A 16596-nucleotide genomic window follows, 5' to 3' on the forward strand; every position below is an offset into this window, starting at 1 on the left:
CTTCCTCCCCCCCCCCCCCCCCAATAGGAGGAAGAGGTTGAGCTTCATTTGTCAGTTTGGAAGCGGCGGGAGCAGCCGCTGTAAGAGGTTGCCGTGACTATGGCAACCGGAGTTTCTAATGGCTGATTGACGGACGATCATACAAAGACCGATATACGGGAAGAAAAGTGTAGGGAAGTCTGGTCCCCAGCGGGGATGAAAGGTGAGGGGAGATTGAAAACTATGACGAGGTAAAGCTCGGAAGATCTTTCTCCCCATCTCCCCCGTGGCTTATGAGTTATGGTTTCCTTCTCTTCTGAACAAAAGCCAAACATACCGTCTTATATCTAGCTGTGTCTTAGTCAGACTGTTTTAGGTAATTTGGACAGCTGGAAGCAATGGCACACGGTTTACTATGTTGCAATGGTTCCCAAACTTGGCTATGCTGGCTGGAGAGTTCTGGGAGTTGAAATCCACAAGTCTTAAAGTTGCCAAGTTTGGGAAGACAGAGTGGGAAGACTGTAGGTTCTCAGTCATCCAGGCTGTGGTTGTCCCAAAGGTGCTTTTTTTTCCAGGGGGCAACTGGGCTTTCTTGTGACGTTTTGCACGTGCCTGTGCACAGGCGGGCACACCCCCTTGCACAATTTTACTTCTGGTCCCAGAGCAATTTTGCCCAGTTGTAGAGAGAAAATGCAGCCCACCGTTCCAATGGGGGGCATCTTCCTTGTCTTGATTGCCTCCAGAAACTTTGGATTTCCATTCCCCAAATCCTTGGCCAGCCAAACCATCATCCTCGGAGAGGAGCGGCATACAAATCCAATTAAACCTTGTTTTTTTCTTTGAAGACGTTTCACTTTTCATCCAAGAAGCTTCTTCGGCTCTGACAGGATAGTAGGGAATGGGAGGTTTTATATTCCTTGCAGACAGCTGATCGTTTGCATCTCGGAGTTCTCGGAGAGGGGCGGCATACAAATCTAATTATTATTATTGTTATTGTTATTATTATTTTTAGAGCAGTGGTTCTCAACTTGAGGTCAGGACCCCTTTGGGGGTTGAACAACCGTTTCATAGGGGTCACCTAAGACCATGGGAAAAGACAAATTCCCCATGTGTTAGGAACTAAAGCTTCTATTCTGGCGCCTGGGAACATATTTTTACAATCCTACCAATCAGGCGTTTACAATGGGGGCTTGTCCTCTGACTTTCCTGCCAATCAGCTTAAAGCTCTGTTGGGAGAATTGGCGCTAGACTTGTGGTTGGGGGTCACCACAATATGAGGAACTGTATTAAGGGGTCGCGGCATTAGAAAGGTTGAGAACCACTGTTTTGGAGGGTTGTTGAAGCACTTGGAGGTTTATCTGTGTCCTCAGATTTACCTTAGTAGTGCTATTGGTTCCTATAGTCTGCACTTTTTCTTCTGGAAATCCTTTCCTACTCATACACTATTCAAAGGGTGTTCTTCCCAAATTGTACAGCTAAAAGTTGGAAGATAGGGAAGATTTTTCTTTTTCAGTTTATTTGTACCAAAACTGGATCAGAACTGCTGGGCATAAAATTCAAACAAAATCAGACAGTTGTCAGTGGTTTAAAGGTCTAGCCAAAATGTAATACTGGAACTTTAGCCTGCAACTACAAAAATAATTCTTTAGTAGCAGAAAATAATTGTCTTAGGAAAGCTTGAGATGAATGAATTTTCTCAGATGCTTTTCTCAGAAACAAGCACTATGCATTTACTTGAAGCTTTGATATGACACCTATAATTGCTACTAAAGAATAATTTAGATGGACGCTAGCTATTTTTATGGTTGTTTTTGTTATACAGTGTTCCCTTGATTTCCGCGGGGGATGCGTTCCGAGACCGCCCGCGAAAGTCGAATTTCCGTGAAGTAGAGATGCGGAAGTAAATATACCATTTTTGGCTATGGACAGTATCACAAGCCATCCCTTAACACTTTAAACCCCTAAATTACCATTTCCCATTCCCTTAACAACCATTTACTCACCATTATTACTGGTACTCACCATTGAATAAGGCACTTAGTGATCCTGATATTTATAAACATAATTATTTATTAACAATAATTAATTTTTTTGTTATTTATTTGCAAAAATTATTAGTTTGGCGATGAAGTATGACGTCATCGGATGGGAAAAACCGTGGTATAGGGGGGGGGAACCACAAAGTATTTTTTAATTAATATTTTTTGAAAAACCGTGGTATAGGCTATTCGCGAAGTTCGAACCCGCGAAAATCGAGGGAACACTGTAGATCGTTTTAGTGTTTAGTTTTTATAAATAGCATCTTTATATGTTAAGGAAATGAACTGCTTCCTGCAGCTTATGAGTTTGCAAGGAATTTTGGTAAGGGAATATGTAGGCGATGCTTGCTTTTTGTACATCTCTTTGGGAAAAATGAAGATATTTAGAAATAAAAACAGTTACATTATTTCATCTGTGTATGAATATTGAAACCATGTTAACTTAATTATTTTATTTTAGGATGTAGGAATGCAGGGGTGGCGGGCTTCATAAAACCGGGTTTTCTCTGCAGGCAAGTTGGCTGTAGAATGTTCTCCAGGATGATTTCAGATTCCCTTAATCAGAGTACAGTATATTTAAGCAGGACTGTTCTTGACTCTGTAATAGTGGTACACTGCAATTGTCTTTTGATAGAGCAGCAGAATTCATTTCAATTGAACCTGTCCCACTTCTTCCTTTTTCCTCCGTTGTTATATTTAAAACACTGTGTCATCTATTTAGTGTTATGGTTACCTGTATTTAACAGAAAGAAGGCCCAATTGATATGTTGTGAGCTACTGTATTAAAGGAAATGGAAGATACTATTAGCTTAGGCAATTTTTTTAAAAAAAATTGGCCAGCCTTACTGTCAGTAATTTTCTCATTTATTCCATCAGCGTTCGCATGAAAAATAAATCCCTCAGTGTTCGGGCAGCCCCTGCTAGCAGCAAATCTGATGTCTGTGCTAGGAAAAAATTGACTATTTCAGTGAAGAAACTTCGGGAAGTGACTCCACTCAGTCGTCCACAATGTTCCGCATCGGTTAATGATGATGCAGCTTATATACCATCAGTAGTGCTGGCAAAAAAACCTGTACATCATAAATCAAGAACAGTATCTTCTGGAAACACTGCAGGGGGTATATTTAATACTGTTCTTAGTTTTCTGAAACTTAGTAGTATGCATTTTATTTGTATGAAAACTTCAAATATCAAATTATACTGCAGCATTTTAACTGAGTCTATATCTAGTAAGAATTTAACACTTGAAGTAAAGTCAAGCTTGCATGATAATATTTAATAGAATACTTACTTGTTAATTAGACTTATAAAACATTTCACCCCAGCGTTTTTCCTGGTCTCTAATTGCATGGCTGTTTTCTGTTAAATTGCTAGCATATGTGGGACATTGTGTAACCTTTGTGGTTGTATATTGGTACTGGCATCAGCATATTAATAGTCTGTGTTGACAATATGCTCTGTATATCTAATTCCTCTCTTTTCCTTTTTTTAAGTGCTATTCTGCAACTATTTTGATTTGTTGCGTACTTTTTGAATAGCAGAAATAAAAGTTATGCTAGGATGATGCTAGAAAATGTTCCATGCATAAATTAATTCTCACACAGATAATGTACTAACCATACTCTTTTCTAGGTCTTGTGAGCAAGCAAGCTGGCACAGCCCCAGATCAGTTAGCATTACCTGAAAAAGATGCACAGTCTTCATTCCTTTCCTCAGAGGTAAGCTTAGTAGTGTTCTGAACATTGCCTCTCAGAAATCATAACATTTCTAACCCTAACATTAACTCAGGTGAGACAATTTGCTTTCTCCATTTCAAATCACTGGGCTTTATAGCTGTCTTTAACCTCCTTCCTCATCAGTTTCAATTTACAATCAAATTACCATAAGAAATGAATTGTTTATTTTGTGCTTTCCTTCTTCTCTTCTTCCTTTCCTCAATTGCCTTTGAAGTTTAGATAAGTGCAATAAATTAAAACATTTTTGCTATTTGCTTGCATATATAAAACCTGTAATTTGTTTCAGCTCTGAAGATAAGTTATAAGCCTTGGTAGCATCACTCAGTCACTAAACGTCTTTGTATGTATATCTCTAATAGATCCAAATCCCAATAAGTATTTATATTTGTGCTTGTATGTTCACTTGTGCTTTATTAGAGGAATGGTTTACCAATTTGGGATGTGTTTCATCAACTTCACAATGTAATTCTGCGGCAATGTTATTCTCAATTTAAATGTCATAAAATACCCAAAGTAATTCATTTCTTTTTAAAGAAAGACTAGACATTTTTTAATGGTACACTGCCCAGACTTGCTCTCTGAGTGAAATGGTGATGTAATTCTAAAGCTTATTTTAAGGTTTTTTTCCTTTTCTGAGATAGACACATTCACACAAACCTGCAGTGCAAATTACTTCAGCATGGAAAGGAGATGCAATTAAGCAGAAAGGTAATATGTTGTCTTCAATTCCATGTTTTTGCACATATGTGCAACTATAGGCACTGGTTTTTGTTTTTTGGAAGGAGATTAGTTTGCCTTATTTCTGGTAGCAAATTAAATTGAACTTGAATTAAAAAGAGAATAAATCTGTTTTTTTAAAGAATTAAACAACCTATTGAAATATTTGCTGATTGTGAAAAGAATCAATTTGACATAATAAATGGACCTTTGCCGATGGCAAAAGATTGAGGACCAGATTGGGAGAATATACAGCGGTGGTTATATATGTTTATGAACAAAAATCTAACTAAATTCATTTAGGAATAGCATCCTTACAAAAAAAACATTCAGCAAGGCAAGCTAAGAAATATAGAATATGACTTTTAAAGAGAAGAGACAAATATATATATATATGTATGTATGTATGTATGTATGTATGTATGTATGTATGTATGTATGGATAAAAAAAACACCTGGGAAATGTTGTAAAATATAAGTACAACAAAATAAAGTATAAGTAAGTAGTACAGTAATATTAAAAGAGGGAGGGTACATTATCAAATGCTGCCATTTACAACATATAATGTTTTTATTCTGTATCTTGAATCTCTGTTTTTGATATCCTACTTTGTACAGTAGTTATGCAATAACAAAACTAATCAAGCAAAACATTTTTGGCAATCTCCTTGAAAACAGGATTGAAGTTAGGCCTTAATACAAATTCCAGATTCAAAGAATAGAATGTTTCCATATGAGATAGGGATGCTGAAAGCTGTGTATGATATACTGTGATTGGATTTCTCCTTCCAGCAATGAAGTAGCCTTTCCTTCTTTTCTTTTTGCTAAGAAGGGACATTTTAGCTCCTGATTAAAATAGTTCATTCTCTTTGCTTTACAGCATCAGATATCTTCATCTCCCAGTATGACACTGGACAGAAGGAAGCTGTAAGAGCCGCATTCAAGCAGCGGTAAGGACAGTTGCATGAAATGATGTGTTATCATTTTTAATCAATCAGATACGTTGAATATGAGATAAAAGGGTAAAGGATCTCTTAGAATTTATTTATTTATGTTTTGCATTTCTGAATCATCAATCTCCCTCAAAAAAGTGATTCTGCGCAGTGTACAAGAATAAAATATGAGAATCTAAAAATAATATATGAAAATAAAGTAAATTTTGATACTTTTTGAAATTGTACAAATGTTGAGATATCTGGCATATGTTCTTAGTCTTATTGAATGGTGATTATATTAATCATTATATTATATTATATGGTGAAAGGAATGGCTAAAATTTTAAATGGGGAAGAGAACCCCAGAAGGTCTACTTTTATTATTGAAAGGAAATTTGTTTCCTGAAAATATGTTTTGAAAAAAAAAGTCTCAAAAATACTACATATCCTTACATGTCCCTACTGTACATACAGAATCCAGAATGGTCCTGTTTTTAAAGAAGTGAAGGTAAACCTTCTAAATAATGTGTGTCCAGATAAGGACAGTTCCAAGTCAACTCAGAGTGAAGTGGATTCAGCAACAACCATTGCAGCTGCAACAGCGGCAGCTATTGCTTCTACAGCCCCACTTTTGAAAGTGAGTGATAAATTTCATTAGTCTGGAGTAGATAAATAAAATATAATAAGTGGGATGCATCAAGCATGTGTTTAAATGGGAAGGCTGAGTTCTCATGCTTTGCCTTTTTCTTTTTCAAATTGTTTAATGGGTCCGTGGGAATATTAAGCACTTCTATGTTCCATCAAGAATCAGATGAAGGTCTATAATGAGGAATGGTTTAATATTTATAGATGTAAAGTCGCCTGTCCAACTATCCACGTTGATCCTTTCCGACATTAGTGTGCACCATAAAATCCTACTACAGTAATTCATAAATAGCATTTTAAAGATTATAACCACAAATTTCTTCGTTATATTTTCTTTACTCTTGCCGAAAGATTTGTCGTGTATTTGTTCCTTTGTTAGTCATTCAATAAATATATTTTATTATATTTTAAAATAAAATATACTTTATTGTTTTTAACTACTTCCAGTTGGCTGATTCTTTATCCAGCCAGCCATGTTAAAAGATAGGTGTGCATACCTCTGTGTGTGTGTGTGTGTGTGTGTGTGTACATACACACACACACACACACACATACATATATACAGTGTTCCCTTGATTTTCATGGGTCCAATTCGCGAATAGCCTATACCACGGTTTTTCAAAAAAAATTAATTAAAAAATACTTCGTATTTTTTTTCTATACCACGGTTTTTCCCACCTGATGATGTCATACGTCATCGCCAAACTAATACTTTTTGCAAATAAATAACAAAAAAAAAATTATTGTTAATAAATAATTATGTTTATAAATATCAGGATCACTAAGTGTCTTATTCAATGGTGAGTACCAGTAACAATGGTGAGTAAATGGTTGTTAAGGGAATGGGAAATGGTAATTTAGGGGTTTAAAGTGTTAAGGGATGGCTTGTGATACTGTTCATAGCCAAAAATGGTGTATTTACTTCTGCATCTCTACTTCGCGGAAATTCGACATTTGCAGGTGGTCTTGGAACGCATCCCCTGCGAAAATCGAAGGAACACTGTATACACATACATATATGTACATACATAAATAAATACATGCCTTCACACCTTTTGATCATTCTGCATAACCCAAATTTAAAAGATAATTGTTCTGAGTTTAAGATGAAAAGGCCCATAAGCTTTGTGTTTTCTCATTCAGGTCCAGAGTGACTTGGAAGCCAAAGTGAACTCTGTTTCTGAAATGCTAAATAAGTTGCAAGAGACAGATAAGCAGCTGCAGCGGGTGGCTGAACAGCAAGCCAGTCAGAAGGCTCAACAGCTTGAGGGGTCTTCTAGCAATCAGATGGTTGGCAAACTTGAAAAACAGATGAATGTCTTCATGGAGCAACGAATTCAACATCTGGAAAATTTGCAGCAGCAACAAATGAATATCCAGGTAGTACAATAAAATACAGAACTCTGCTATTTCATATTTTATTTTATTTTATATTTTATTTTATTTTAAAATAAAATGTAATTTTTATTTTTATTTATTTAATTATAATCTCTTTATCACTGGGGGATAAATGTTGTCCAGCAGAATTATAGATGGGGAAATGTTTCATTATTATGATTATCATCCCTTCTTCATTGAAACCACATTGATACCTTTATATCGTATACAGTGGTACCTCTACTTAAGAACTTAATTCGTTCTGTGACCAGGTTCTTAAGTAGAGGTATCCCTTTTGCCTTTCCATGCCCAGACACTCTGGGAGGCAACCTCATGCCCAGTGTATGGGAGGCAGCGCGAGGACGTCACCACAGCGAAGTGGTTTATTCCCTCTCCAAGCACGCAGAGAAAGGAAAATGCTCTGTTCGCTCCTGGTTGCCCAGAGTAAAGGGAGTGTTTCTTTTCTCTGGATGCTGGCAGAGGTTTATTGCCTCTCCAAGCACCCAGAGAAAGGAAAATGCTCTGTTCGCTCCTGGTTGCCCAGAGTAAAGGGAGTGTTTCTTTTCTCTGGATGCTGGCAGAGGTTTATTCCCTCTCCAAGCACGCAGAGAAAGGAAAATGCTCTGTTCGCTCCTGGTTGCCCAGAGTAAAGGGAGTGTTTCTTTTCTCTGGATGCTGGCAGAGGTTTATTGCCTCTCCAAGTACCGAGAGAAAGGAAAATGCTTCGTTTGCTCTGGACTGCCAAAGTCTCCCTAAGCGCCTCCGAAAGGCTCCTCTGGCAGCCCAGAAAAGCCCAAGATGGCCGGGATTAAAGGGGGAATGGCAGGAAACTGGCCGTCTTTCCCAAATTTTCTGGGAAATTTTTCCGGGCTCAGGTTCTTAAGTAGAAAATAGTTCTTAAGAAGAGGCAAAAAAATCTTGAACACCCGGTTCTTATCTAGAAAAGTTCTTAAGTAGAGGCGTTCTTAGGTAGAAGTACCACTGTATAACTATTAAAAAATAGGATTCTCAGCTTAGTTGTGAAATGTTAATTTTTTTGTGCTGAAAAGAGCAGTTTGTTTCCAAGTTCAAGGAACAATTTAAATTGAGTAGCACATTTATATTATGTAACACCATAGAATCACAGATGTCTCAAATCCAATCCTTTGCCTAGTGCAGGAATCCAAATGAAAGCACCTTAAGAAGGTTGCAGTCTTGCCTCTGCTTGAACACCTGTAGAACTGGACACAGTGCTACAGGTAGGGTCTGACCAAAGGGAAATAGAGTAGAATAAATAATTCCTGGTATTTGGAAATTATATTTCTGTTGATGCAACCTAAAATGCTATTTTCCTTCTTAACAACCATATCCCACTGCTGGCTTATGTGTTACTTAGGTCACAACAGCTGTGTCAGGAACATTTTTTGCAGTTACTCCTATTAAGCCAGCAATGTTTGTTATACCTTTGCATTTCATTTCCTGAGTGAATAATTTTGCATCTGTTTGTTAAATTTCATTCTGTTATTCAATTTCATTTTAATTGTTATTTCTGAATGTTAGTCCTTCTTCCAAATTTTGTATGATCTGCAGCTTTGATAATCATCATCCCATCTAACTTTTCATCTAAATCATTAGCAAAAATAATCAAGAGTAGAAGGACACAGGACCCTACTGATACCTCCCTCCAGTGTGATGAAAGGCAATTCCAGCAATCTGTGGATTCTGGCTTGGTAATAGAAACAGCCTTGGCAGGAAGAGAGAAAAACAAAATCCCTTTGAGATTTTGTTACTGAAATTGGATGATGTAGACTGAAGCAAGCAAGAAATGTTTATAAAAGCAGTGATTTTTTGCAGTAGGCCTGAGATCCAGCATGTTAATGTATATTTTCAGATATACATCATATTTATTTGTTTGTTTTTTTGTTTAGTTAAGTAGGTATTGGTAGTATACAAAGTTACAACAATGTTTATATACAATAAGAGAGAAACATTAAGACAGGGGATGGAAGGCACTCTGGTGCACTTATGCGTGCCCCTTACTGACATCTTAGGAATTGGGTGAGGTCAACAATGGATAGTCTAAGGGTAAAGTTTTGAGGGTTAGGCGATGATAGTACAGAGTCAGGTAGTGAGTTCCATACATTAACTACTTGGGTTACTAAAGTCGTATTTCCTTCAGTCGAGTTTGGAGCGGTTTACTTTAAGTACTTTAGGTCAGTTGTGTGCTCGTGTATTGTTGTGGTTGAAGCTGAAGTAGTTGTCGACATGAAGGATGTTGTAGCAGATGATTTTATGGGCTATGTTTAGGTTGTGGTTAAGACGGCTGAGGAATACTGGGAATTAAAGTCCACAAGTCTTAAAGTTTCCAAAGTTGGAGATTCCTGATCTAAAGTATCACAAGACATTTCAATAATGTATTTTGGTTTTGGGGAGGTGTTTTCTATGTGCTTGTATTGGACTGATCAACAACTAAAAATATTGAGTATTATTTTCAACTTTAAAGACGGACTCAAATGAACATTGTTTTGTAAAGGCAATGATCATCCAATTCTTCTGTGAAAAAATGTAGGGTTAGAAAGGAGAGCATTCGGCTTCATACAGCCAATTTCTGTTTACTTATATACAACGGGAAAAGGATTTTTTCTTGCAGTTGAAGTGAGAATGTGTGGAGGTAGATGAGGTTTTCTTTAGGGATGAAAACAAAGTTGGAACACTTTGTGCAGGAGTGGCTCTGCTTTATGGTCCCCTCTACACGCTACACTGCTTTCCTGGAGGACTGTTTAATCATATTATTATTATTATTATTTATTGGATTTGTATGCCTCCCCTCTCCGCAGACTCGGGGCGGCTAACAACAGTAACAAAACAGCATATAAATCCAATACTAAAACAGCTAAAAAACCCTTATTACTAAAACCAAACATACATACAAACAAACATACCATGCATAAATTGTAAAGGCCAAGGTGGAAAGAATATCTCAGTTCCCCCATGCCTGACGGCAGAGGTGGGTTTTTAGGAGCTTACGAAAGGCAAGGAGGGTGGGGGCAATTCTAATCTCCTGGGGGGAGTTGGTTCCAGAGGGTCGGGGCCGCCACAGAGAAGGCCCTTCCCCTGGGCCCCGCCAAACGGCATTGTTTTGTTGACGGGACCCGGAGGAGGCCCACTCTGTGGGACCTAATTGGTTGCTGGGATTCGTGCGGCAGAAGGCAGTCTCGTAGATACCCTGGTCCGTTGCCATGAAGGGCTTTATAGGTGATGACCAACACTTTGAATTGTGACCGGAAATTGATCGGCAACCAATGCAGACTGCAGAGTGTTGGTGTTACATGGGCATTTTTGGGAAAGCCCATGATTGCTCTCGCAGCTGCATTCTGCACAATCTGAAGTTTCCGAACACTTTTCAAAGGTAGCCCCATGTAGAGAGCATTACAGTAGTCGAGCCTCGAGGTGATGAGGGCATGGGTGACTGTGAGCAGTGAGTCCCGGTCCAAATAGGGCCGCAACTGGTGCACCAGGCAAACCTGGGCAAATGTCCCCCTCGCCACAGCTGAAAGATGTTCTCTAATGTGAGCTGTGGATTGAGGAGGATGCCCAAGTTGCGGACCCTCTCCGAGGGGGTCAGTAATTCCCCCCCCCAGGGTGATGGACGAACAGATAGAATTGTCCTAGGGAGGCAAAAGCCACAGCCACTCCGTCTTATCAGGGTTGAGTTTGAGTCTGTTGACACCCATCCAGGCCCCAACAGCCTCCAGACACCGGCACATCACATCCACTGCTTCATTGACTGGACATGGGGTGGAGATGTAAAGCTGGGTATCATCAGCGTACTGATGATACCTCACCCCATGCTACCCAATAGTCCAGGCTCAGATGACATACCTGTTTGTGGTTAAGATAAGGCAGTCAAAATTGAGCCATTGTTACAGAGGTCTGTACAGGTTGCCTTTGCTTAGCAACCACACTTGGGACTGACATTTCTCTTTTGAACCCTTCTTCACAGTCTCAGTTAATTAGCTCTGCGCTGAATTCAGGTGGTTTCCAAACTGCTAAGCTAGCACCTTTCCAAGAATTATCAAAACATGCTGTGAAGACAGAGAAGCTTCTTGGTAACCAAACCACACCTCAAGAGGACTTACTTCTGTCTAGGGCAGCAAACACACAAGGTGAGATGTTTTTGGTTTATTTGACAGTCTCAAAATGGGTGAGCAGTGTGGTCGGGCAGTGGGAAAAGCAAGTAGGATGCTTGGCTGCATAGCTAGAGGTATAACAAGCAGGAAGAGGGAGATTGTGATCCCCTTATATAGAGCGCTGGTGAGACCACATCTGGAATACTGTGTTCAGTTCTGGAGACCTCACCTACAAAAAGATATTGACAAAATTGAACGGGTCCAAAGACGGGCTACAAGAATGGTGGAAGGTCTTAAGCATAAAACGTATCAGGAAAGACTTAATGAACTCAATCTGTATAGTCTGGAGTACAGAAGGAAAAGGGAGGACATGATCGAAACATTTAAATATGTTAAAGGTTTAAATAAGGTTCAGGAGGGAAGTGTTTTTAATAAGAAAGTGAACACAAGAACAAGGGGACCCAATCTGAAGTTAGTTGGGGGAAAGATCAAAAGCAACGTGAGAAAATATTATTTCACTGAAAGAGTAGTAGATCCTTGGAACAAACTTCCAGCAGACGTGGTTGGTGAATCCACAGTAACTGAATGTAAACCTGCCTGGGATAAACATATATCCATTGTAAGATAAAATACAGGAAATAGTATAAGGGCAGACTAGATGGATCATGAGGTCTTTTTCTGCCGTCAGTCTTCTTTGTTTCTATGTTTATATTTATATTTAAACTTAATGTGAACTTAGAACAAAGAGCAACTGTATGTCAGTTCATTTTTAAAAAATTAACTTAAAAGTAGTTTAGAATTGCTATAGTTCAAGCAAACAAGCAAAATAAAGGTTAACTCTGGTTTCAATAGCCTGCTTACCACCTTTAACTCAGCTTTCAATTTTGGAATAGCCAAAGCACAGTTCATTAGTGGGCCATCTTTATATTTACATAAGGTTCTTTTTGACAGTAATGGATTTACTTATTTGATAGTTCACTCATGGACAACAATCTTTTTTTGTTTTTGTTTTGTTTTCAAGATCTCATGTATTGTTGTGATATCTGGAAATAGGCCTCTATGAAGAGAGGAAACAGAATTAAATATCCGAATCAATAAATAATCAGCATGAATTCTACCTGTCATACCTTAAACTTCGAAATCAGAATGAAATAGGCAAAGGCTGGGAAACATGGAACGACAGAAATTAGATATTCTCCTTCTCTTTTCTACTGATAACTGAAAGTTCCCAGATTTTGGAAACTTTGGATCACTTTGTTCAGGCTTAATGTGGTTCTGGGATGAGCATTGTGCTGTAGAGCTTTGCCTCTTGCTTACCTCCAGATTTCTCATTCCACCTTCCAAAAGATCTGACACATGTTTTGATTAGTTGAGAGAATCATGACTAAGGCATCATTCTTTCTTTTTTTAAATTTTATTATTAAAATTAAAACAAGTACAACATTTAATACAACATCTAGTACAATACAAAACATAAAACATAAAATACGAAAAAAGAAAAAAACAAAGCAAACAAACAAACAGAATCCAAACAGGTAGTAAGGATAAAAGTATCGGCGAATGTACATGGGAGTTGTATCAAGAACGAAAACTAGATCCAATTATATTTGCTCATTACCATGTTTCGAATAGTTTATCTAGAATGATTAAATGCAAGGGTTGAAATAAACATATTGCAGAGAAATTAACAATGTGCATATTCATTACTTTCAATGTGCATATTCATATTCCAGGCTATTCACGGCAATTGGAAAAACAGGGTGTTCATATACAGAAATCCCCTTTGAAGACACCGGCGCCACGAAGATATGCTCCTATGCCTGTATCTAAAGATGCTCAAATTTCACAAAAAATGGCAAAGAAAGGGCTATCTTTTGGAGAGAAAGAAAATGTGTCTTGTGGTAAAACTCTAGGTAAGTAAAATATAGATTCAAAGAATGTTGCAATGTTTCCTTTTATTTGGTTAATTGTTCATTTAGTATGTCAATTACAGAACAATAATATGTGGTAACATCCTTTGGGTTTACTAGCCTTTGAGAGGAAAAACACTTTACATTCTAGCTTTAGGAAAAGTTTAAATAAAGCCTTTTTGCTGTCTTAAGAAGCTAGAATTTTTATAAAAGACGGAATTGTGTACATGCCAAAACTGGTATTGCTCCTTTTCAAACTTGATGTCCCAACCCCTTCCTCTAAATAGAATAGAATAGAATAGAATTCTTTATTGGCCAAGTGTGATTGGACACACAAGGAATTTGTCATTGGTGCATGTGCTCTCAGTGTACATAAAAGAATACAAGTACAAGAATCACAATTAATGATTGTCATAGGGTACAAATAAGCAATCAGAAAACAATATTAATGTAAATCGTAAATTTACAAACAAGGGAGGAGATGGGTGATAGGCATGATGAGAAGACTAATAGTAATGCAGCCTTAACGAATAGTTTGACTGTTGAGGGAATTATTTGTTTAGCACAGTGATGGCTTTAGGAAAAAAACCTGTTCTTGTGTTTGGTTGTCTTGGTGTGCAATGCTCTGTAGCGACGTTTTGAAGGTAGAGGTTGAAACAATTTATGTCCAGATGCGAGGGGTCCGTAAATATTTTCACAACCCTCTTTTTGACTCATGCAGTATACAGGTCCTCAATGGCAGGTAGGTTGGCAGTAATTGTTTTTTCTGCAGTACATCAGTGGTACTGCCCCTATTTGCCATTTTGAGAGTAATTTGTGTTCATTATTTTAAAAAATTACATAAGGAACTTCTCTATTTCTAAAACAATGAGAAAGTTGAAGGATTCTATGTCCATTTGAAATACTCTGATACCATCTCACTTTGTTGGGCTCGTGGTAGATATTACAATATAAATAAGAATTAAAATAAAAAATGAAAGAATGCTGAATTAAATTAGCTGCTGACTCTGTAGGTCAATTATCTGCATTCTAATTGCCTGCTCAAATGCACACACACACACACACACCGATTTTTCAATTACTAGCTTTACCTGGGCAGGTGGCACATTACCATGCTGTAGTCACTTCTCATTTGTCATTGCAACATTGCACTGCTAACCAGAGCATACAAAACATTTGTTAGACCAATTCTAGAATACAGCTCACCAGTCAGGAACCCACATTGCATTAATTAATACAATTGAGAGAGTCCAGAAATATTTCACAAGAAGAGTTCTTCATTCCTCTACTCGCAACAGAATACCTTATTCCACCAGACTTGAAATATTGCAATTAGACAATTTGCAACTATGTCGCGTCCAATCTGATGTAACTGTAGTTCATAAAATCATATACCAAAATGTGCTTCCTGTTAATAACTACTTCACCTTCAACTGCAGCAATACATGAGCACGTAATAGATCCAAACTAAATGTAAACCACTAAATGTAAACTCTAAACACGACTGCAGAAAATACTACTCCAGCAACAGAGTGATCAATGCCTGGAATGCACTACCTGACTGTGATTTCTTCCCCAAACCACAAAAACCTTAACCTTAGATTGTCTACAGTTGACCTCTCCCCATTTCTAAGAGGTCTGTAAGGGACGTGCATAAGCACACCACTGTATCTACCATCCCTGTCCTAATGTCCCATTATCCTTTTTTTATCATTACTTTTTACTTATATTTATACAAACTACTATCCTATACATGTTTGACAAATAAATAAAATAAAATAAATAAAATGCATAATCTATGTGTTCCCCATCTCTGAATCTTATCTAAATACATAGTAATATATTGATGGGTTCTTTTCCCTCCACTAGGTGGCGGGAAACTTCTGGAGCAAATCCTAAAAGCACACGAAACTACACTAAATCCAAGCACATCCTCGGAGGCAACCAACTGGGCAGTGCCATGGCATTTAGGGAGTGAGCAGTAAGTATTTCTCTGGTTCAGTGTTCCTCAACTTCCATATTTTTAAGATGTGTGGACTTCAGTTCTTGGAATTCCCCCAGGCCGCCTTAAGGCTTAAGTTGCTGAGGTGGAGAAACACGTCTCTACTTACTTCAAATCATTAGCTTTTAAATGGGATTGAAAAAAGTCTGGTTGTGGTAAAACCCTTCAACATTAAATATAAATCATGTTTTACTTGATGATCAGCAGTATTACAATGATTTAAATTTTCATTTACATATTAGGGAAAACTTCACAACTTTTTAATCTGTTGACAGAATATTCATTCTTTCTTTCTTTCTTTCTTTCATTCATTCATTCATTCATTCATTCATTCATTCATTCATTCATTCATTCATTCATTCATTCATTCATTCATTCAAGTTAACTTCTATGCTGCCCAATCCTGAAGGACTCAGGGTGGCTTACAACAGTATAAAATTACAAAAACAATAAAAATAAGTCAAATATAAAAACTAAACTATAAAATCTTAATTAAAAACCATAATAACTAACCCGTCAACATGCATATATAACATTCATACAATATGGCTTGAATTCATGGCCCCCAGGTCTGAAGGCCTTACGAAAAGCCATTAGGGTGGGAGCAGTACGTACCTTAGAAACATAGAAACATAGAAGACTGACGGCAGAAAAAGACCCCATGGTCCATCTAGTCTGCCCTTTTACTATTTCCTGTATTTTATCTTACAATGGATATATGTTTATCCCAGGCATGTTTAAATTCGGTTACTGTGGATTTACCAACCACGTCTGCTGGAAGTTTGTTCCAAGGATCTACTACTCTTTCAGTAAAATAATACTTTCTCATGTTGCCTTTGATCTTTCCCCCAACTAACTTCAGATTGTGTCCCCTTGTTCTTGTGTTCACTTTCCTGTTAAAAACACTTCCCTCCTGAACCCTATTTAACCCTTTAACATATTTAAATGTTTCGATCATGTCCCCCCTTTTCCTTCTGTCTTCCAGACTATACAGATTGAGTTCATTAAGTCTTTCCTGATACGTTTTATGCTTAAGACCTTCCACCATTCTTGTAGCCCATCTTTGGACCCGTTCAATTTTGTCAATATCTTTTTGTAGGTGAGGTCTCCAGAACTGAACACAGTACTCCAAATGTGGTCTCACCAG

The 16596-nt window shown here is 37.7% G+C and overlaps 1 protein-coding gene across 6 annotated transcripts in view; it reads left to right on the plus strand.

The window, feature by feature from the left end:
• The first annotated feature begins 26 nt into the window (after positions 1 to 26).
• KIAA0586 (KIAA0586 ortholog) overlaps positions 27 to 16596 on the plus strand; it is a 99561-nt gene continuing 82991 nt past the window's right edge. For 4 of the 6 annotated variants that reach the window (XM_070750152.1, XM_070750161.1, XM_070750180.1 and 1 more), the window contains exons 1-10: positions 48 to 230; positions 2895 to 3136; positions 3651 to 3736; positions 4396 to 4462; positions 5352 to 5421; positions 5881 to 6043; positions 7195 to 7431; positions 11411 to 11573; positions 13271 to 13450; positions 15317 to 15428. In XM_070750152.1, the coding sequence (XP_070606253.1) occupies positions 196 to 230; positions 2895 to 3136; positions 3651 to 3736; positions 4396 to 4462; positions 5352 to 5421; positions 5881 to 6043; positions 7195 to 7431; positions 11411 to 11573; positions 13271 to 13450; positions 15317 to 15428 (1355 nt within the window). In that variant the 5' untranslated portion in view covers positions 48 to 195. Of the gene's footprint in view, positions 231 to 2894; positions 3137 to 3650; positions 3737 to 4395; positions 4463 to 5351; positions 5422 to 5880; positions 6044 to 7194; positions 7432 to 11410; positions 11574 to 13270; positions 13451 to 15316; positions 15429 to 16596 lie in introns of all 6 variants that reach the window. The other 2 variants (XM_070750171.1, XM_070750189.1) reach the window with 1 other exon arrangement.

This window comes from Erythrolamprus reginae, chromosome 1 (genome assembly GCF_031021105.1).
Source record: "Erythrolamprus reginae isolate rEryReg1 chromosome 1, rEryReg1.hap1, whole genome shotgun sequence".
Classification (NCBI taxonomy): Eukaryota; Metazoa; Chordata; class Lepidosauria; order Squamata; family Dipsadidae; genus Erythrolamprus; species Erythrolamprus reginae.